The 23,287-nt window shown below is 35.9% G+C and overlaps 1 protein-coding gene across 1 annotated transcript; it reads left to right on the forward strand.

Moving 5' to 3' along the window:
* The first annotated feature begins 850 nt into the window (after nucleotides 1-850).
* On the forward strand, nucleotides 851-3,320 carry LOC108759582 (uncharacterized). The gene is made up of 5 exons (XM_018505078.1): nucleotides 851-973; nucleotides 1,605-1,755; nucleotides 1,836-1,918; nucleotides 2,394-2,538; nucleotides 2,940-3,320. The coding sequence occupies exons 1-5, from the start codon at nucleotides 917-919 to the stop codon at nucleotides 3,140-3,142; spliced, it is 639 nt and encodes a 212-aa protein (XP_018360580.1). The 5' UTR covers nucleotides 851-916; the 3' UTR covers nucleotides 3,143-3,320.
* The last annotated feature ends 19,967 nt before the right edge of the window (nucleotides 3,321-23,287 follow it).

A 23,287-nucleotide genomic window follows, 5' to 3' on the forward strand; every position in this document is an offset into this window, starting at 1 on the left:
GAGAGTATATATACATATAAATAAATTATATATATGGAAAATATTATTTAAATTTTTTAATTTATGAGATTTTTATTTTTAAATAAATGTATATAAATTTTAAGTAAGTATAAACGTGTAAATTTACTATTAATTTACATATTTTTAAGATTAAAGTTTATTATTTATCGTTAAAGTAATTTTTATACATACAATGTACGTTTTCATATTTTTTCTGGAAATAAAAATGATATAAATTTCAGATTTCAATATTTTTCTTCTAAACATATAGAATTTTTATAACGTAATTAAAACGATTAGTCAAAGTTTAGTTTTTATAACTGAAAAATGAAGTGCACGCGTGCGTACATACACACAATCAAAACTTACATTTTGATAAAGTGTACTTTAATACAATTTCTAAATATAATTTCCTTTGGATAAATTCTTCGCAATTTCTTTGAGGTGATTCATATGATAAAACGCTGACGTGTTCGATTATCATGATTACAATAGTGTACCAATGATACGTTTCTTTCAGTTTGTAACAGCTAAAACAACATTATTGCTACGACAGTCGAACGATGCGGAACGATTCTAACGATTCTGTTCCTCGTGACGCCTGTTCAAATCAGGCTCTTGTCTGACAATCGTCACATTATTCGACGGACGAAACAGCGTTAATTATTCCTGTTAATTATAACAGATACGACAATTATTACCGGGGTCTCGCTCGCGCGGTACAACGGTGAGCGAGATTAATTTTGGAGATTGTCGCTTTAAATGTGTATTTACCTTCGTCCATGTGTTTACACTTTTTACAACGTGCAAGTATTGTCAGACAAGGTAACACGAAAAGTGACGCCCGCGCCGTAAGATCCGACTTCTTCATTTTGTATCCGCGAGGCAAAGCGATCACACGAATAATTTTTTCGTCATGACGCGTTATATCGGCGTAACGTTCGCGGCGAAGGTGATCGGAGCATATACGATGGTAAGTTCAAGATTTCATGTGTTCTCTACTCCATATTCTTTTCATACATTCGTATATATATATATATATATATATAGTACGGCGTTGTCTAATTCACGTATTACCTATAACTAGATTCTAATATCGAATGCAATCGTATCGAAAAAAAGAAATGTGATATCGAAAATTATGAATGTTTACAATAATTATTGTCACATTGTTATAATAATTACACAAGAATATGTCCAATGTGGAATATAAAACCTGCTTCAGTCTCCTTTGATGTAAGCAAGCACATAATGTTTCCGGTGCCGAGGCAGCCAATATACGGATGATTACTATTGAATTCGAAATCAAATTAATTAATCATACTTTCTACGTCATTTTAAGTCTGGAGTTTAGATGTATTTAAGGGAAATTTCTTGTATTACTTTTATGTTAGAGATATTTTTATTCGTATTAAACCAATTATTTCATTAAAAAATAAGCGAAATACGATAATTATTTACAAGAGTAATTCCTAAACAGTTGTTAAAATATTTTTGTACAAAGATATGCCGTTTTGAAAATTTATATCAATCGTTTATATTTCATATTAATAGATATATTTTTATATTTCATTCAGCTTTTCGTGTATTTATTCTTTTTTCAGTCCATTTCGATTTTATTAATAAACGTGTTGGTAAGCAAGTTTTTTTCAAGAGATAGCGATGATGATTTTTTCGAATTTGTCAAGACTTGGGCTATACTAGGATTAAATTGGATGCAAGCAATGCAGAAGTACGTAGTGGGGAAGAAAAAAGGTAAGACTTGACATGCTTATTATTAAATACGCGAATTGCTTCCACAAACGTATAGAATAACGCAACGTTGTACATTTTAGCGGAAAGTGCCTTGATATGTTTTCTCATATATGCCGTCTTGTTTCTGTCAGCGAGCATATTCCTCATTATAGGATCGTTATCGGTAAGTGTTTAAAAGAAAATTGAGTAGTTTTTCTGCTCATAAATTAATCGATTTTAAGTTGTACCAAAACTGTTTAGTTTACGACATCACGCGAAGGAAGATTATTCAACTAATTTGTGAGATAACTTTGCTATATATTTTATTTTTTGTCTTTATATTAATTTTGAATTTATTTATGTCTAAGTTAATTTTGGAAATTATTAAATTCCGATAAGTATTCCGAGAAATTTTACGAACCTTTTAATTTCTTTCTTCGCAAAATATTTAGTAGCAAAGTATAGAATTTTTTTTACAATACTCTGTTCGTAAGCGAAGTATACGATTTTCATTGTTTTCTTACGATAAAGGTCGTAGCGATATCGCCGATCGAATACAAATTCGTCAAACATTCTTTATCCGCGAGATGTATTTTGGGCACGTAACAGCCTTGTCTCAACTCGCTAACGACCACGCTAACTTCCGCGTACGTTCACAGAAGAGACATACAGCCGCCGTGCCTTGGATGTATTTACAAATGGGTAGCGTAATAGATCAGACTGTGTCGCTATGCAATCATATAATATATGATCAACGAACTACCTTATATTTTTGGTATACTACGATATGCAGTCTCTATTTGAGTAAGTACTCCAACCTTTTTTTATGATTTCATGTAAATATTGTATTCTGATAACTGAATTCTGAATACATATACCTATATCCCGAATTACCTTTGTGAAGTCTATTGATTAAACACAAACAAACGCTATTATCTAATTTGTTCTTAAAATAAAAGTTTGAAAATTATTTGATAATATAAATAGATCGAAAAAATATATTCTTATGAATTACTATCAAAGCAACTTTACCCAAAAAGAAATCTTAACGAAAGTATATTAACAGAGAAATATTTATCCATCTAGCGCTATGAATGATCTTTAATGATCTGTGTTACCAAACCTGTCGTAAAGATAAATTGATTTTACTAAACCAAAAAACAAATATGGCCTATTTTGTACAAAATGATTGACAATAATTACAGTGTTGAGCGTGTATTTCTGGATAATCGTGGAAGCAGCCCGAAATCAATGGTACAACGAGCGAGGTAGAGATGCAAATTGTGAATCGTTCATGTTAAATACTGTATCAACGTCCACGAGTAGCAATCCGAAGTCACCGTCCTTCCTCTCGCAAAATTTTTCAATGTTTGAACAATCGCATCCGTCGACGATTCTGCCTATTTAGCAGGAAGTCCATGAAGAAGCATGAACAATCCCAAAACTATCCTGATAGCTAGACTTGCCACTTAAGGTAAACTTGCCAGATCTTATAGGATTGAGGATGATATTTACAGAACTGTATGAGAAGAAGACTGAGAAGTTTCTTATTACTTCATTATTATTATAACTTACAAAGCGGTATCTAGACGCTCAATGTTATAGTACAACTATTTTGCACAATATTATCGATGTTCTTCTTAAAGAATTTAAAACAAACTATCTAGAAGCTCAGTACAGCTTCTAGACGATCAATAATATTGTGCAATATCAAATATTGTGTAATGACATTGATTGTCTAGGAGCCGCTTAAGACGCGCTCTAAACATATATATTTATTTACTAAATATGAACCAACTAATTTTGTAATATAAATAAATATCTACTTATAAACGCATCTCTCACGTTTAACTGCGTAAAAACTTTTGTCTCTAAGATTTCTTTAAGATTTAATAGGATTATATTACTTTATTAATATAATTTTTGCTTTGGTATTTATTTTGGCAATTGATTGAAGTGTAAAATATTCGGTCCTGTTAGTAATTAATCGTGATAATTAATCTTTACATAAAATGTGTAAAGATTAATTATCACGTGTGCGCGAAAAGAAATTGATAAAATAAAATATAAAATTTTAATAAGGACATATTAAATGAAAGTAAATTTAATGAAACGTGTCTGAAATAATATATAAATTTCAAATAAGACATGTAGAAATGTTTGATCCAAAAATATGTGATTTTTCAAAGATTATGATATTTATTCGTATTATATTTATATAATGTTTTTATTCGTACGCTATATACAAAATTTCAAAGAATTTAGATGTTAAGCCGGCAGAACATCTATTGATCTTCCTTGCCTAATGGAATATACGCGAGCCACTAAACTTCGCTGCGGTAAATCCCAGTTTCGAAACGGGGGAAATGTATAATAATGCGGAGAGTAACTTCATAAATCAGTCGGGAGATGCAACTAATAGAGTGTATCAAATGCGCCCCCGGCGGAGCGTGCTTGCATAGAAAATATGAGAAATGGCCGCGTTTTACGTCGAAATACTTTTAAACTTCCTGGATTCGAATTGTACGCAAGCATATTCGCAATACAGGATCGACCGTCTCTTTAGATAGAGGTCGATTTGTCCGAGAATGGCCACAACTTTTCGCAATACTCTTGAGAATGGTGATCAAATATACAATAGATGATAGAGAAAAGCTCTCGATACAATTTATTGGAGTTATTTTGTCGTATCGATTTCATATGACATATCTATTATGTGTTTTCAAGAAAATATATTCTAATAATAGCACATATAACATCTATTTGTTATTTATATGTATATATTGGAAAGAAGTAAGGAGCAATCTTTATATTATTGAATTTCATATCATTTCAAAAGTAAATGTGAGATGATTTAAAATTCTGTTTGATAAGTTACTCTTTTTATTTCCATCTCTAGAAACAGATAAATGTTTCGTTATAAATCTTGATTAATTTTAATTGAAACGTTCATATACGTGCGAGACTTTGTTAACATCTACTATTATATTCAGTTATATAAATTGTTAATAAAAGAAATTTCTATTTCTATTTATAATTTCATTTCCAGAAAATTATTAGAAACAAATATTTTTTTATAAATTACACAACTTATCAAATTAAAAACAGAGAATTATTTGAAAGGCATAAAACCACAACGCAAGATGTTAGACGCTATTATTTTATATTTCAATCGAATTACATTAATCTTTCAATTGATTACACTTGAATAAACAGTGAAGATGGTCTAATGGAAGACCGAAACGTTTACTCAAGTGTAATTAATTGAAAGATTAATGTAATTCGATTGAAATATAAAATAATAGCGTCTAACATCTTGCGTTGTGGTTTTATGTCTTTCAAATAATTCTCTGTTTTTAATTTTAACCACGTATTGACTCTTAGTTGTTTATCAAATTAAATGAATTTTCTGTTGCTAAAGGAAGTAACCTAAAGCAAGTAATATATCCATTAAAGTAAGACAAAAAAAAAATAAATGTTTTTGTTAAATGATCTGTTCGATATTTTGTTAAATTATCTTTCCCTCGTGACGAGGAGTAATACTTTTGGATTTTTCAGTCGTCGACACGGTCTTGGCGGCGAGGACAGACAGAAAGCGGGTTGCGCGACGTGGTTGGTTGCCGCTGCTTTTAAAAAGAACTGAGCGAGTCAATTTGTAGGCTGTCGCAAACTTTTAAAACACTAGTTGACAGCCGTTCCACCCCCGTCGCGACGCCCGTCCAACCGTCCTGAAGGATTCCTCAGTCTCTTTCTCTCTGTCTCTCTTTCGCTCTTCCCGTTTCCCTTTCGATCTCTCTTTTCCTCTTATTCCTCAACTGCGTTACCGATGAAGGACCGGGGTACCACCCCTGCGTGTCGCTGCAGCCGATGGATTGTAAAATAAAACTAACTTGGCTCTTTCGTGGCTCGGGAACGGGAGTACTACTGGCGAAATCTCATTCCCGCGGATCTCTTTTATTTTCATGTACCCCTTTTTTACTCATTCCCCGTGCAACGAAGGGAACCGGATGGTTGTTGAGTACGATCGGCGAGTCACGTCTGTTTGAAGAAATGTTTGCCTTCTGCAGAAAGCTTAATGAGACCTTCGTCTTACGGGATTCATGCTTAGTTGCTAAAAGTATTGCAACCCTTTATCTCTTTATTTTAAGTCATAATTAATCAGCGTTTGCCCGTTTCAAAGAAATATGTAGCATTGTACATTGTAATACAAAATACAATACAAAACATCAATTGTTTGTTTTAATATTGCAATGAAACATCGTTTTGAAAGGTTATTTACAATTAGCGGCATTAAATGCATAAATGGATTAAACATAGTAGATTATTAATATTCATATTATATAATATGTATTTATTGTTCATATCTGATATAAATTCTGATCCGGGAGTTGCCATTCCAGAATCTTTCTAGCCAGTCATATTTCTGCACTTCAAAACTTTACCGTCCTTCTGGGTGATTTCCTTCAAAACAGATTTTACGTGACCTCGCCTACTTCGAGTTGTATCGAGCGGCCGAAGAAGAGAGTACCCGCTCGTATGACACACATAAAACGTAGCCGCGACGTAATTAATCTTCTCACATGACACTTTAGCTGGTTACGGGGCAGAGCTTGCCAAGAACCAGAACACAACATACCACTTAAGCTCGCCGCCCAGAAAACAATTAATACGGAAATTGATTAATAATTACCGCGCTCCAATTTCCACCCTCTCGGACTCTCGCCAGTCACCACAACGAGAGAATGAGAAGAAAGAAAGAGAAACAGAGAAAAAAAGAGTCCTAATAATTCTATACAAAAAACACACGCACCCGGTAAGAATCGCAGTGTTCCACGATATTCATACGTTATCTAAATTCGACAGTAATTAATTTCTTCTTATTGAGACACCCTCAAGATGTTATTATTCTGTTTTTAATTAATCATATTTTTGTATTTTGTCACGTTCTTTATTCATTCAAGGAGATTGTTCTGACACACAAGAGAGAGACAGAATATACATTTAATTTTCTTCTCTTTCTTAATAAAATATTTTTTCCAAATAGTCATTCCCAGAATTCCACGAGTAGCCAAAATTTCATGTTGAAATCGGCGAAATTTAAACCATCGCTCGTTGTTCCGCTTTCTTTGTGGCATTTATACATGCTGGGAGAGCGAAGAGCCAATTTGGCATTACTTTTCTAGACAGACAGATTTTATTGATCTGTGCACCGTGGCGGCTCTCTGTCTCCTTTTCCCTTCATCTCACTCTCGCGAATGAGTGAGGGCCACGAAGTCCGGAGTCAGAGCCGAGAGAGAACGGCGGAACTGAACGCCCCATAAAGCTAACCAATGCTAATACTTCTCGTCTCGGCAGTGGCGTCGGTGTCGAGCGGCGCGACGCCCGGCCGTCGATTCGCCTCGACGTCGCGCGTCGGCGGGGAAGGACGCACCGACGCCGCTGGCCCGAACCGGAATCGGCAATAAACGCGTAACCGAGCCTAATTCGTAATGTTGGCCCAGTCATTGTGGACCATTGTGAATTCCCCGTCCCGTTCACCGGGGATGAGTATAATGCTGGGGTTATCGCAGGAAACTGCCAGTAACGGTGGCAAGAGGTATGCACTCTTCTCGATGCGCCGTCGCGGACCGTCCGGCTCCCTTATTTCTGTTTTATCGCGCATCGCACGCCACTAAATTGATATTCGCAACGTTGAGCCGAGATTACTAATTTATAGTCCAACGAGAGGAAACCGCGTCTTCGACAACGCAATTCTTAATGTACTCAACCGAAAGCTGTCAATCGTTCCGATCGTTCGTACCACGATTGTTACGATCGTGCATAGAAAGCAATGTAATTATGCGAAAAATTTAAGCAATTATATTTCATAAAAATAAAAAAGTTATAGATTAATTTTGATACAGAATAAATGGTCAGTCAAATTGTAGATTGTCAAAAATAATATCACGTAATTAAGCTTAAGCATATTAACTAGAGAGTGTTAGAAAATTAATATTGCTATAATAAAAAGTTAATATTTAATACCAAATAATTAATAATTAAAAATATGTTCAGCGAATAAACTTTGCTGAATAAACTTCCGTGCGTAAATCTCAATTTCCTTTAGTATGTTCATCTTTTCCCGTTCATGAAAGTCGATTCATCATCGACCCTGTAATTACGGCTACATTAGTAATTTGCAGTGCTACATTAGCGTTCTTCGCTTTGCCTTTATTCGGTGATTGTCTGCTGAACAACTCTGAGAAATTTGTAAGATTCAATAACTTATGGTAAAATAAAAATTGCAACACCATATTGGACTTTCATCGCAATGATCATATCTCATCAGATTGCTATTACGGCTTATACAGCTTTCTGAGGATAGATTTTTTTTCGTTACGGAATACATATGTGTCAGATTTCCTTAGGAAATTAAAAATTTGTAAACGTTTAATATTGGCAAGACATTCTGTTTATAGTACAGATAATTTCCACATACGGTTTTTAATTAGTGAGCTTAACATATATTCAATCATCACCATACTATATTTTGGGAGAGAGAGATATCATTTTTCCCATGGCTTTTTTATAACATTGTTTATTTTTCTCTTATCAGCAATTTCATCAATAGGCACGATTTTTCGGCACAACTCCATATTTACAAATAAATAAGTATATAAATAGAAAATCCACTACATCTAAAAAACTGATTAGAAATGCGCCAGGATTGCATATTAAAATTATTGATAAAGAAATTTTCTCTTATCGGTTTTTTTTGTTTAATTCTGCTTAATAAAGTTTCCTATGATTCTCATTATGTTTACATAACTACAAGAAAGGAGAATGTTAATTAAATCTTAAAGATTTATAGACATAACTTTAATTTGTTTGGCATTAATTGAAAAGTGAATATTACAAGGACAATTAAGAATACAAAAATACAAACCCGACATTTAATGTCGATAAATGTAAAAAAAATAGTCCATAAATAAACTTCGCAAAAAAAGTATAGAGTAAAATAAAATTTTACTTTATAGAAAATGAAATAAAATTGCGCAAATCCTATATGTCAGAAAGTTCGTTCTGCAAGGATCGTTCGGGGATTTCGGCCAAACGCCTTAGCATATGAATGCTGCTTCTGTCCCGCGAGATATACGATTTTTTCCCTGTTTCCCCCGTGAATGGAAATTCGAAAACGCGACTGATGACCGGAGGTTTGGTGAACACGGGGCAAAGAGAATCTTGGTATATATCTTCTTCGTTGGAATGAGGATGGCACGTGCTCGTTTTCTTTATCTTCGTCCTTGAAGGCCGTAAGGATGGACCTACACGACGAACGGGGGTGGGGCGGAAGTAAATTTGTGAGCGCGATGGACAGTCGCCGACACAATGGCTGCGTTTAATAGTACATTAAGCACATATCGCGGAACGACCTCGGTCGTGACCGCCGTGACGAACTTTTCCTTGGACAGCGGGGTACAATGATCACATCCGGGTGCGCGACCCCCATAAAGGGATGAAAATGTTACTGGCGTGTGCAAAAATACTGTTGAAACATACATATTTATTTATTATTGTATACCTACTACAAAAAGAACTACTTGACACCTATTGAGTTTATTCATGCATATACACAATTTTATTATACATATAATTTATATAATTTGATTCAATAATTAGGTAATCGATTTACAGCCTCCTTTTGATTATAATTTTTTTATTTATTTAATAAATAAATTATTTTTTAAGTAAAAATACACAGTGTTTGTGAATTAGTGATGCAACCAGAAAGAAGATGATTCTAGATTCTACATAAAAAGTAAGTCGAAAAAGGAGAATAAAATTTTTTATATGAAGCTTTGTTTTCGATAAAATCGATTTTAAATATTCACTGAATATGGGTGCATTTAATTATAAGTGCGGTCCACTTAACGCTATAAATGCTTCAAAGTATTCGGTTGATTAATCAGAAAAAAGAATTTTGCTGATAAACTAAAGAATACTTCAAAGCATTTGTAGCATCAAGTGGATCGTAACCTATATTTCGATTTAACTTGTTATAGACTATTATATCTCATGTTCATATATAGTGTCTCATGTTTATATTTGTATTGTACTGAGTAATCGAGAATACATAATAAAAACAGGATATTTACAGATGATAAATTTTATTACTTTATAAATTATTGAAAATGTTGCCTATTCTATCAAATACGCAATTTGTTCTTCAAAGTAAATTTTTATGAACGTTTTCTAACATGTCCTCATGCTTTAATTTATTAATTAAATACATTTCAAGCGAATATTTAAAGATATAATCGATTTTCTTGAAAACAAAACCTCATATGAAAAAAATTTCTTCTATGTTTTGTATTTATTCTTTCATGTTTTAGAATCACCCCCTTCCCAGTTATATATCACCAGTTTATAAACTCTCCATATCAAGCTAGTAAGCTTTTAAATTATAATAAGTAAGATTGCAAATCAGAAAAAGAACAAATAGTTATATACAAGATGCATTATTATTTATTCAAATTTTTTAAATTTTATTTAACAATGAAAAATATAACAAAAATGAAATTAATAAGAAAGAATTATAATTAATAAAATTTCTTTTAATTAAGAACCAAACGATAAATCAAAGCATAACAAAACAAATATTATTTTTAAATTCTTTTGAGTTCAATTTTAGAGTATATATTTAGTATATTGAAATTTTACCAAGCATTAACAATTCTATTTTATATGACAATCGACATGGAAAAGCTTGCAATGATTTGATAATAACAGTAGTTTAATGGAATCAAAGTAATCAATATTAATGTTCAGTAATGTCAACGTACTCTGTCAATAATGTTAAAGTTACTAGAACTGCATAGTAAAATTATCAATTATTTATATGAATAAAGCTAGATCTCAGTATCAAAGAGATAAAAATTGTCAATTGCTTCAAAGAATTGAAATCAAATAGTTTGTATTCTACTGTTCATAAAATCTCGGATAAATGTAGAAGCAAATATTTGGCTTCAATTCGTCGTAATCACTTGAAAATGATACGCTACGCTATTCCGTAAAGGAGAAACAACTTGTTTCTTTGTGTTCAATTACGGGGAAATACTGTATCTTGATCTGTACGAAGTATCGGCGTATAATACTCGACGTATCAGTTTAGATTACGTTGCAACGTCGGACTAAATTGCCGCAATCGTTATCCACCGCCAGGAAAGAACTGTTCGAAATGAGTTTCCTTCGATCGACTTCCGGCCTCGAGGAGCAAGGAGGCATCGACGTTCTCGCACGTACGTCGGTTTGCAGCGGTTTGAGCAATTGCACGCGCTCCGCCTCGTTACCGCGCTACGTAATTGGTAATTGGTAATTGTTGGCAATTGGCCGCGCAATATCGCGCGCCAATGACGCACTTATATGGATGTAAATTATGGGGCGGCGTACCGTGTCCGACGGCAAATTCACCTTTAAAGCGGTCGCTCTGAATATTCAGCGGCAATTTTAATTACCATTCAATGGCGCATTGCCATTACGCGCGATGCTATGCTGGAAATTAGCGTAAAAATCGCTACCAGGCTTTCACGCGATCGCTCAAGTGCGCGTGCGTGCGAATTGAATCGCAATGAGAGCACTGCTAGAAATGTTTGGCAACAATTTCATGTAAACACTGTTATTGATACACTTCTACTCTCGTTTATTCCAATCGATGCCGACAATAATCTAATTGTTCTTCTTGAAACACAATAAAACGCTTTCCACATTATGCGATATTAAAATTTATTAACAATTAATAAATTATAATTCCATTTTAGTTTTTGTTAGACAAAGCAATCTCGCTTACAAGAAAGAGTATAGTAAGGAAAATATCGATGCAGCTGTTCATACATGTATAAAAGAATAGACTGCGCATTCTCTAATCTCACAATTAAGTAGCATCTGTATTTGGAGTAGAAAAAAAAAAATGCAATGTGTTGAATCATATCAGTATTTCTCTTCAACTCAATGCTTTACTACATATTTTCTAAACCAATACTGATAATTCATAGAAATGTCTATTCTTAAGGCCGTGGCACACATAGAAAAAGCAGTAAGACCTAATCAGTAAGTAAATCAACATGCGTTTGATTTGCTACTGCTTATATTATTGCCTTACGTTTTCCACTATGATTGGCCAATTCGCTCACTACTTACGTTTTACTGCTTACGTTTTTCTGTGTGCCATAGCTCTTATTACATCTATGGCTGCACTATGCTACTTGCTTCACGTGTATCAAGCTCAACCTGAATGCTATGGTACATAAAAACGCAAGCAGTAAAATGTAAGCAGTAAGCAAATCAACATTTTAGATTTGCTTACATTATTGCCTCACGGTCTTTACATTTGGCTTAACTGCTTACGTCTTACGTTCTCCAGTTCGCTATGGCATTCTCTTATTCTTAATGATTTTTTATTCTTAACACTTGTGAAATTCACAAGAATCTAGATGTTAAGTAAGCAGGCATCGATGATTTAACGTTCGAGTTTTCGCCTCGCATGCAGAGGGGCATGTATCGATCATATGCCGTCGAAAGACAGAAAGACACTGACATTATCTCACCCGGCGATTCAAAGCGACGGAAGTGAGCCGGGGACAGAGGCGGAAGGAGCCGGTTTTTCGGGAACGACTGCCGCCGTAGGTGTCGAAGGGACACGAGGCTCGAACGAGCCCGCAATTAGGCGGTCCCGGGGTCGACGACGGGCGCAGCGACGGGGTCGGGCATTATGCAAAGCAGATTTTAAATTTAGATGCGGCCCACTGTGGCCCATGCACACACCCGCGTCGCGCTCCGCGCATATATATATACACGCGTTCGTGTGGCGCGCGCGCGAAACCCACGCGGGCCACACGTAAGAGTCTGTAAGCGTGGGTCGTGTCGTGCTCGACAAATTAGCGCGTTTTAAATCCAATCCGTGCTGAAAGGGGGAGTCGTTGTGGATGGCTATGCCGAGGATGGGAACGAGAACGCGGGGGAAAGGTACTAGAAGGGTGGCTGTCGGGCTGTTTTGCATTTCTCGCGCGCGCGCCGAACATTTGAGGTGTAAAATATTAAATCCAGGCACCTCCGCCATATCGCCTACGTCCTCGGCAGGGAGGAGGATAGAGAAAGCGAGAGAGAGAGAGGGGGGGGGGAGGGGGGGGGGGGGGAGGGGAGGGAGGGAGAGAATGGAGGAAGGGTGATAGGAGAGAGCGGAAAGGGGTTGGAAGCTGCCCCAGAAGGGGAAGGAGGATACGGCGAGGCGGCTCTGCGGCGCGCACTCAGCAAGTTTACATTTAAATGTAAAAGTGCCGAGTGCCGCTAGGCGAAAGCTGCTGTTTTGCATTCGAAAGCTCATGATTGCCTCTGAGCTTTGCTTTTGATGCCGAGGCATTTCGCGCTGTCGACGGGCGGAGAGCTGCGTCGCTAAAGTCTGGTCGACTTCGGCTTCGGTCGAGATGGAGCGCGCTACAGAAAGGCGCTCCGGTTTCGTTCCACGTCTTTTCACATGCGGACGCTTTCGTCGATTCCGATTCGATTTTCTTGTAGCAAAAGGCTATAAAAAGATTTTTTCAAAATACGTCATTCTCGAATGATCTGAACATTTGGAAAAATCTAAGATTTCGTAGAAACTAACTTAGGTAAAACATAACATTATAACAAGATCAAGATGACATCAGGTAGAATTTTAGCAAAAATATGTCATAATGATGTCATTCGATATACTTTTAACGATGATTTTGGGATGAATTCTTGACATGTTAATTTTTTAATAATTTTGACTAATAAATCACTTAAAAATGATTATTAGTTAAGAATGTATCACAAAATCGTCGTCAAATGTGTATTGAATGACATCATTATAATTTTTCTTAAAATGACTTCTGAATGATTATCTCTATATCTTATTATTGTTTCAATAGACTTTGGGCAGAATTAGATATATTCAAACTACGTGTGTTATGATTTGCGAGGGTGTCACATTGCGTGTGTCAATAATATTATTGCATTTTTCACCGATATTACATTTTCCGCAGAGAGAATGCCGTCCTTCGTGTGAGCACACGCATGTACTCACACTCGCAAAGACGAGTCTGCGCGCGCGGGAGTGCACCCACACGTTTGTCCGTTTGATTTCCGGGATCTAATCAATTCTCGGAAGGCGAAACGACAGACGAGAGGGTTACGAGCAAGCGAGGCGAGCGAGCTGGCCGTTATTCCTCTAATATGTATGTTTCTTATGAGCGCCGGTAAAAGGGCTCCGTGCAATTTCCTATGATAGATCGAGTCCCGCGGACAAGTTCCATTACGGCCGGCTCTGAATTATTGAGCTGGCAATTCCCTGGCGACACGCGGTACGCCCTGCATCAAAGTGTCAACGGGCTCATTAAGCCTCCAAATCAGGTGAACTAACGCGGTAACCGTTCGACCGTTTCGTTCGTTCGGGTTCACCGATAAACACCCTAGTGGTTTAATTTGAATTTGTTCACGCCATTATATGTATATTAGGGATCTCGACACCTTTTCGTACAATGACTGGTCAAGCTTCGATTCCAGATTCCGTTTTGTCGATATAAAAGAAACATATACAGAGTGAATAATCAAACATTACGAACATGTATCTATTTAAAATTTTATAGTCTCACTGAAACCACAGGATGTTACTTTCACAATGTTTGATTATTCACTTTATATATGCTTTTTTTATATCGACAAAAAGGAAGTCCTGAATTCGAATGTATTATAATATAACAAAAGGTTTTTATTTCACATTCTCTTATACATATAGTATAAAACGATATTATACTACTTGAAATATTATTTTTATCTATTATGATATAAATACGTTTTATAGTGGATGAAAATACAGAATTACAAAAATAGAGATCGTTAAAATATTTCTCTTTTTGCACAAAGAACTCTTTTATCTTTTAACTTTTAGGTCCGAGTTCATACTTAATTTTTATCGATAAATGCGCACATTTATGAATAAAAGTGAGATGTGAATATGGACCTTTGAGTAAAAATTACAAGAGTTATTGCCAGTTACAAAGTTGCACGATTCATCTAAAATATGACGCACCAGTTTTCGCAAGTGACAAGCGTTTCGTATTGCCCGATGACGTTATGAAATATCAAGTATGTTTTATCGTCGCGATCGAGGATCTCGGAATATGCGAAACGATACACCACAGGGGATGAAGTGTAATGTTACTCTCGTCGCGGTTTTATTTCATTTTTTTTCTCCTTCGTCCCTTGCGGTCGGAAAGAAGCGCGCATTTGCATTTCTCTCTTGGCGGATCGAAAGGCGGAAGATGGCCGATGCAGATTACGACTATCTGTAATCCCTTGAAATAGGACCTGTTACTGTAAACTGCCGCTTGTATGTATCTGCGATCGCTAGAAGGGCCGAACTGACGCGATCACTATCTGAAGTTGCCCTTCTGGTCCATATGCTGGGCTAATAAGAGCCCTAATAACGGGTACCCCACCCCTTCGGTATGTGGGGACTGTCACTAAATATTTTTCTTCCTCAACGGTTGCTCTGGGAATTCGCCTGTGATGCCGTGACGCATATGTCCTCGACTGACGGCTTATTTCGACAAAGATCGATTTTTGTGTTCTCGATACTTGATAAAAAAGGTTTCAAGTTAGATTCTGCTTAATCACTTTATCGAAAGGTGTGTTGAAATCAGATATCTTTTTGAATGTGCAAAGATAACTGTTACCCTCACATTAAATTTGCATACCAATATATTTTAGTCTAGATATTGGCATATAATTTTAATATTTACCTCTTTCAACTACAAAATGTTTCCTAAAACATAAACTGTAAAGATTAAGAAAAATTGTTTTATATGTTCCTCAGACAACGCGCGATGAATAAAAATGTTTTAACATCGGTTTTATCAGGTGCTAAAAACGAGATCAAAGCTTTACATAGAGATAGCTCCTACATTTAAGGCCGAATATATATATATATATTTTTTTACTAACTCTGTTTTTGCTTCGAATGCAAATGGCTCAATCACGCGTTTGGAGGGTACTGCAGCGGTTGGTGCTTACCCGCGTAATTTATTCGTAAGGGCGTTAAAGTTTCATAAGTCGTGCACATAAAATGCACTCGAGAATGGAGAGTAAGAGTATCCACCCCCCCCTCACCACCTCTCTATCCCGTCGCGTCGTTCTCACTCCCTCCCAGCCACCCCTTCTCGCCATCCCCGACGCGGCAGAAAATTATGCAGATGGCGGAGAAAAGCTTTGATAAACACGACAGTCTCTGATCGTTATGCAGATCCGCGCCACTGTAAAATGGCGGCAATCTCTCCCTCTCACTCGAGCGGCCGCCAACCATCCCCCGCGTCCTCATCCACCCTCTTCCCGCTCCCCCTCCCACCCCCCTCTTCCCGCAGTCCACTGGACCCCGGAGGGTGTTTCAGTTTCTCACTCATTGCCGGCACTCCCCCGCCACCCTCATCTCGCTCCTCCGCAGCTCGCGCTCCTGATTTTCACACCCCGGCCGCGGCGGCGACGGCGACGGCACCGCCACACCAAGTCGAGAGGGTGGAAGTACGCACCCTCCCGCTCGGTTCAGCTTGTCTAATGCGTCTGCGCCGGGTCGTACCACCCGATATATATATGCGCTGCGATTTCATTGGAAGATCCTGGTGCCGCTCGAAGAGCCACACGCACACAGACCGCACACACGAGGCCACCTATCCACCCACCCATCGCCTGTCGTTGCCGTCGTCATCGTCGCCTCGGGTACTTCGGCACTCCGGCAATCACCGAGACACTAGAAAAGAGAGCGTATACTTTATACCCACACCCTGCCACCCGCGCCACCAAAATGGTCGTGAAGACACTTTATCGTTCCGTTTTTCTCCCGGGAAATGAGCCCGGGCTCCGAGCCCGTGAAATCCTTAGAAACTTAAGACCGGGAAATAAGCAGCGATCGCATTTCCGTATATTCAAATGATATAACGTCAATAAAACTCAATTAACCGTGAGAATATATATATACAACGGTAATTATCCTTGTATATTCTCATGAAGAAGATCGCTATATCGAGCAACTGACAATGGGGTATTTTCACCTTTATGTTATTTTTACACATTATATAAGAGTTCGAAAGCAGAAATGCTCATCTTGGAATTTTTGAAAGTGTGATCGACTGCGATCGAGCAATCGTATTCAGACGTTGTTTTTTATTACTCTGTTATATTAATTTCATTACTGCGTCTGACTATAGTCAGAAAATTTCATTCAATTTTCATTCAATTTTCATTCAATTTTCATTTTTTTTTCAATTTTCATTCTTGAAAATTATTGTCATAAAATACCATTTATATGGAATAACTTTGCATTAGAGCAAGAAAATATTTTAGGATCATTTAACATCTAGAAAAATAATAAGCAGAGAGTTTCTTTGGAAACGTTAAAATTAAAATACTAGAATTATTCTTAGGTACCTCAAAAATGTGTCTTCTTATTTTTCTTCTTTTAATTGGCACTCGTCGCCTTTCCTGCTATGTTATGAACTATAGTTAAAAGAAGAAAAATAAGAAGAAGACACATTTTTGAGGTACCTAAGAAAACCTAATTCTAGTATGTTAATTTTAACGTTTCCAAAGAAACTCTCTGCTTATTATTCTTCTAGATGTTAAATGATCCTAAAATATTTTCTTGCTGTAATGCAAAGTTATTTCATATAAATGGTCTTTTATGACAATAATTTTCAAGAATTTCGGATCATTATGTTCGCGTTATACGAAGGTAAACTCTTCAACGAACGCTTTGATAGAATCTGTTAATAGAATTTGTTAATGCACGCCATACACTGGAATATTCCATTATACGACCGATGCTGCTGACGTCATCGACTACAATCACAGACATCCCGCTGGCATAACGTAATTTCCTGAACCGGGTGTCTAGATGTCGAAGCCCACCCTTTGCGATAGTCGTTACACATTTATTTCATTACACGTTTAAAACCAATGGATGTTACTCGAATTGTTCTTCCGACCCACTTTAAGTAATATCACTCATTTATCAATATGATATATGATACACGAAACGCAGTTTTATTTCACAGTAAATTTTTCTATCTATAAATATTACATTTAAAAAACCGCTATTTGAACGTTAATAATACAGAATTATTAAATTATGTGACATCGCGAAATTGGGAAATGGGGAAAAATCTAAACAAATAAAAATGTACTATTAAGATATTTAACACAAATAACGAAGAAGGCCATATTTAGTCAAAACGGATCTTCGTATTTAATAATATTGTTTGCGTTAATCTTATAATTTTCAAGCACTATTACGTTTATTTATTATTATTTAAGATAGTTAAGTTTGAGGTTTAACGGATGAGACACTTATTGACATTTCCGTCATAAAATTTTATTTAAAAAGAATATATCGACTCTAAATACATAAACTATCAGGAAAATGCAATATTTCTAGATATACATGATACTTAGATGATGTAAACGTGATATTACGTAGCTATTAACGCGCGGAAGGAATTACATTACTTTTGAGGAGTAGTGTTTTTCAAAGCTTGTCTGTTTCTTGAACCCCTTGAAATAATGTTTTATTCATGTACATCGCGTCCATCGAAAGCGTCGGCTGACCAGAATAGCCTATATTTAAGTACGTATAAACCACTTTTCCTTAGAAACCATAGAATATTTTAGCGCCTCAACTAATTGCCTGCTTACGTGCCGCGAATGAAAGTCTTTGCTGATCGTTTCGTATTTCCGATACTTTCCCGATGTTGCAATTATCGAGGGAGTAATTTAAAATACATAATAGAGGTAAATCTCCCCTCCATCCTCCCCAAATTCATCGAATTCCAAATAATGAAGCGTATTTTAATAACTGCAAGGAAATTGAATCATAAAAGATATTTGCGAATAAATTACAACAAATGTTTTTGTGAATTGTTCTCCACTAAAATTTGTAATTAATATTTTTTGTAAGTAATATTTAAAACTTTTATGGTTAATTAAACATTAAGCTAAATCTATTCGAAATTAATTAATTTCTAAATTAATAAATTGTGTTATTTATACGAATGTCTAAAGTTCAGTTAGAAGAAGTTAAAGATAGTTTGATTAAATCGTTCATTTATTTATCGCCTATCGATCAAACGTAACAGTCATAATTATTAATTTTAGAATAGTTCATAATAAATGCGACGATCAATAGACATAGTTATGAAGCTATGATCATTACTTAATGCATAATTTAAAAAGTTCAGTTCAACTAGTTAGCGACCGTGAGGATCGCGAATGAAGCTTATTGGATTTAGAGTGCTCTTGTTGGAAGAACACACTCTTTATGAAGTTTCGATCAAGACAAGTCGGGAGGAAATTGTCGTCCTGCCTGATTGGTCGGCATATCACGAACGCCTGGGGCGTGGCTCGATTACTAGCTCTCGACCAACCGTTCTCTCCTTTCAATTATTATTTAATTACGCTAATTGCCCGCTGCCGAGTCCCGGCCTCTTGCGATTTGCGAACCGTCCGGGGGAGCGGCGATCGTTAAGCTGGAATAAACTTCGCGGGTTCCAAACGAATCGGGCTCGCTCGGATGTGATCATCGTCGCTAGGTAGCAATGCGCTAATTAATTTACTCGACATTATGCAAATTGTCGTCATAACTTTTTTATATCATTCTTTCGTGACCTCTTCTCTTCATGTTTTTAAAACGTTACTCGAACATTTTTCGTTAAAATCCTATTAGAAATATACAAAAGAAATATCAAAGAAATAATAAATATTTAAAATAGCTTTATAACTCTTTTAAGATGTTTTTTAAACGTGTGTTAACGTTAAATATCTTGAATATTTGTTAAATGTTTTGAATATTTGTGATCGAGAGGTGTTACAAGTACTTTTTTTATAATTATGTCGTTACAGCATTTGTTATATGTTTACAGTTGTATACATAATATTGTACAAATAGTAGATAAAAATTTCTATATTTAAATGGAAATTGATTAAAACGCTGTATGTCTATATCTACAAATTTGGAAGCAAGAATTAAAGTAATTCCTTTTTATTATAGGATATTTGGTTAGTTTCACAAATTACTAATCCAATAGAACGGTATACGAATATTTGTGCGATCCTGCGTAAGAATCCCCGTGTGAGTGTGAACGAGCACTTGGCACCCACGCAAATTGTTCCGCAATGTCGAGCGCCGTTGTTCGCCGTTTCTTTTTTGTTACGTCTCGTATGCAGCCGCAGAAAATTCTGTGGAATTATGCGGGGCAGCATAACGTGCGCCCGTACGTGTAGCAGCAGAGGATCGCCGGCGAATCGGGACACGTGAGCATAAATTGGCTTGACGCAGAATCGGCCTGACAGTTTAACTATGACAAAAGTACAATAGAATGCGCCGTTTCCTGAATGCAGCATGCGGCTGTAATTTCTCTGTCCGTCCGTCCGTCCGTCCGTCCCGTTTTCTCTTTCTCTCTACCTCAGGTTTCTCTCTATCTCGCTCTCATTTTTTCTTCCCTATTTCGTTCGCGGCCCGTTTTGAAATGGCGGATATTGCGGACAGTTTAATGCCGCGCCAACATCACGACCGCTCGTTAGCGAACGATGCTTCAGTTAAATCAAATTCACTTTGTGAGTTTCGCGTAATCAACCAGTGACATTAACCAACGATGGGTTTATCAGTTTATTCGTTTCTACCTGCTCTTAGACTTGTCGATGACTTTTATGTTTAACCGCAACCGTTGTCTTAATTTATTACTTTTATAATTACTTTCCGAATTGTAATATTAATTCTGATATAAGAAAAAGACAATTTGTTTATTATCGAATTTTGCTTGTGATATGCCACGCACGAAAGTAGGATTTGAATAAAATTATGTTATATATTTTTAAAGAATATGAAATTATATTTAAATATGCTTGAAGAAATAAGACTTATTATTAGATTAGCATACAGTTAAAAAGTTAAATTCTTTAACTCCCTTTTCTCTTTCTTCTACTATGAGAAATGCATAAAATTTAATGTATGTTTCTAATAAAAAAAAACAGATTACGTAATAACCGTTAGATATATATACAGATTTCAAACTGTCTTATTTCAATTGGGTATATATTTCTGTTAGATTATTTTGAAATATTGTTTGACCGTATAGCTATGGTGAATTTTCTGCGAATCTTCTATCTCGGCTTTAACTGGTCGCCGTGTGATGACGGTTATTACCATGATGTGCCGTTTCCTGCGTCCGTGAACGAGCATGTCTGGTACAAAATCAACACAGCATTCCATGCTTGGAATTACAGATATTCCCGCAAAAAGGCAATAAACGTTAAATCAAAGTGTGTCATTAAATTATCACCTTTTTCTCAATATTTTTGGATCTGAGCTAATTCGACTAAAAACTTATCTGTATAAAAAAAAGTACCCTATTTGCGCGTCCTGATTACAAGTCCTTTTTTGATTATCTAAAGACATAGCGAGAAAAGCAGGAACCAATCTAACAGATTCTAAAATCAATTATTTAAAAATATAAGGTACCTATATATATATATAATACAAAATATCTCTGAGAGCCTATTGAACAATTTTCAACTTAACTATTCTGAAAAATCTATTAATATAATTTTGAAAAGAAAGAAAAATTATTTGTTCCTAAATATTGTCAATATTTTATATTGACTGAAACAAGTAATTTTAGGAAAAATAATAGACATAATATAAAATATTGTACTCTTACTGCATTTAAGATTGCCTACAGCATTATGATGGCATGCATTGTTAATTATTTATTAACATTTTAACAATTAAAAATTACATTACGATTAAACAGCTGTGCAATCTTCTTTTAATGTAAAAAAAATTAAAGAGTTGATAAACTTTGCAATTGTTTTCTCGTGTTGCTTTTCAGCGATTCACGGTGCCCCTGCATTCGGATGTAAAACAACGAATTTTCCACGTGGAACTCGACCTGGTTCTAAGTGGTTGTCGTTTGATGACGGTTATTACCATGATGCGCTGTTTCCTGCGACCGTGAGTATCTTCCACCCACGTTGCGGCGTGGCAAGGAAAACGCACGCGTGTCGGCCCGTGCGTGTACACGCACGAGTAGTACTTCGTGTGCACGATATGTATACGACCGGTATGTAACAACCTGCGCACGTCCACACGCGTACATTTCATAAATGCATTCAGGGTCGGACTGGACAGGCAATGTAATGAGAAATTTCTGAATGACATCAGAAGCAACGCGACATTATTCGCGTCCGAATACCTCTTTATTCTGTTTTACACAAATTGTAATTTTTTAGCTGAATTACGAATTGACACATGTGCTCACCGCTTTGTAAACTTTGTAATTTCAAAATTGCCAATATTGTAATATATTAAAGATCTTATTGTTAGAAATATTGAAATCTAATAACGTAGTAACGTAAATAATAGTTTATAATAATCTTTTTGTACTTAAAATTACAAGTTGCAATGTATTCAGTGTGACGTTAGCGTTACTATTTTAGAAATTAGAGAAGTCTTCACTTTAAAGTACTTTTAAAGTACCTAACTATAAATTTAGAATAATAATACAGCAATAAGTGTAGCAATAATAATAAGTATATCATTAAAAAAATTAAAAATCTAAACTTTGTATAAAAATTCAAATTTTTTCTGTGATTGAATTATCTAGTGTATATCTTATATTTATATGTGTAAAACTTGATTCAAAGATTGACATAAGAAAAGAAAAAAGAAAGTTAAATTCAATTTTAATTTTATTCTCTTTTTTATATATATATATATGTTTTATTTTATTGAGATATTTTTTTTTAGTCCGAGCCTGAGCGTACTTCTCGGTTTCCCGCGGCGGCGCATTTCGCCATTATATAATATACTCGTTTACACAGAACATTATTGTCGCAAATATGTCATTAACGTCGGAAATCAGCGGCCCGTACTCGTAACCGCCCTTGCGTGATACGGTTCCCCAGGATCTGCCGCAATGGAGTCCTGTGCGCCGCGCGCGGAGGATTCCGGCGGGCGGCCCCGCGTGCCGGAAGTCGCCGATACGTCATTGTTCCTGCTAAACGAATCGCTGCTGCCGGAAAGAACGGGTGTCACGACACCTTTGTCTCGGCTCTTGGAAACGCGCGAGTCGCTTCGGGATAATGATCATTTTCGGCTCGTAAATGCGACCGCTCCATATTTCACTCCAAAGATAATAGCGACATTGTCATAGTCAAGAATAATACTGTCGTTACGATAGATTGTATTGTGCTATCGATCATTTAACATTGTAAATCAAAGCATTATTACTTGAACAAATAATTAATAATAATAAATCGTTTATTATTGTCAAATAATTAATGTTGAAAACAATGTGTATTTTACTAAGAAACTAAGAGCTTGCATTAGCTGTAACTTCTATTTACAGTGCAGTTTTATATTATGTTGAGACACAATTATGTTTCATTTAAATCTTTTCTGTTTATCCTTTGATCTTTACATATTTCATTTTTTTACATTAAACTATAATACTTT

Source organism: Trachymyrmex cornetzi, unplaced genomic scaffold (assembly GCF_001594075.2).
Source record: "Trachymyrmex cornetzi isolate Tcor2-1 unplaced genomic scaffold, Tcor1.1 scaffold195, whole genome shotgun sequence".
NCBI classification, from domain to species: Eukaryota; Metazoa; Arthropoda; class Insecta; order Hymenoptera; family Formicidae; genus Trachymyrmex; species Trachymyrmex cornetzi.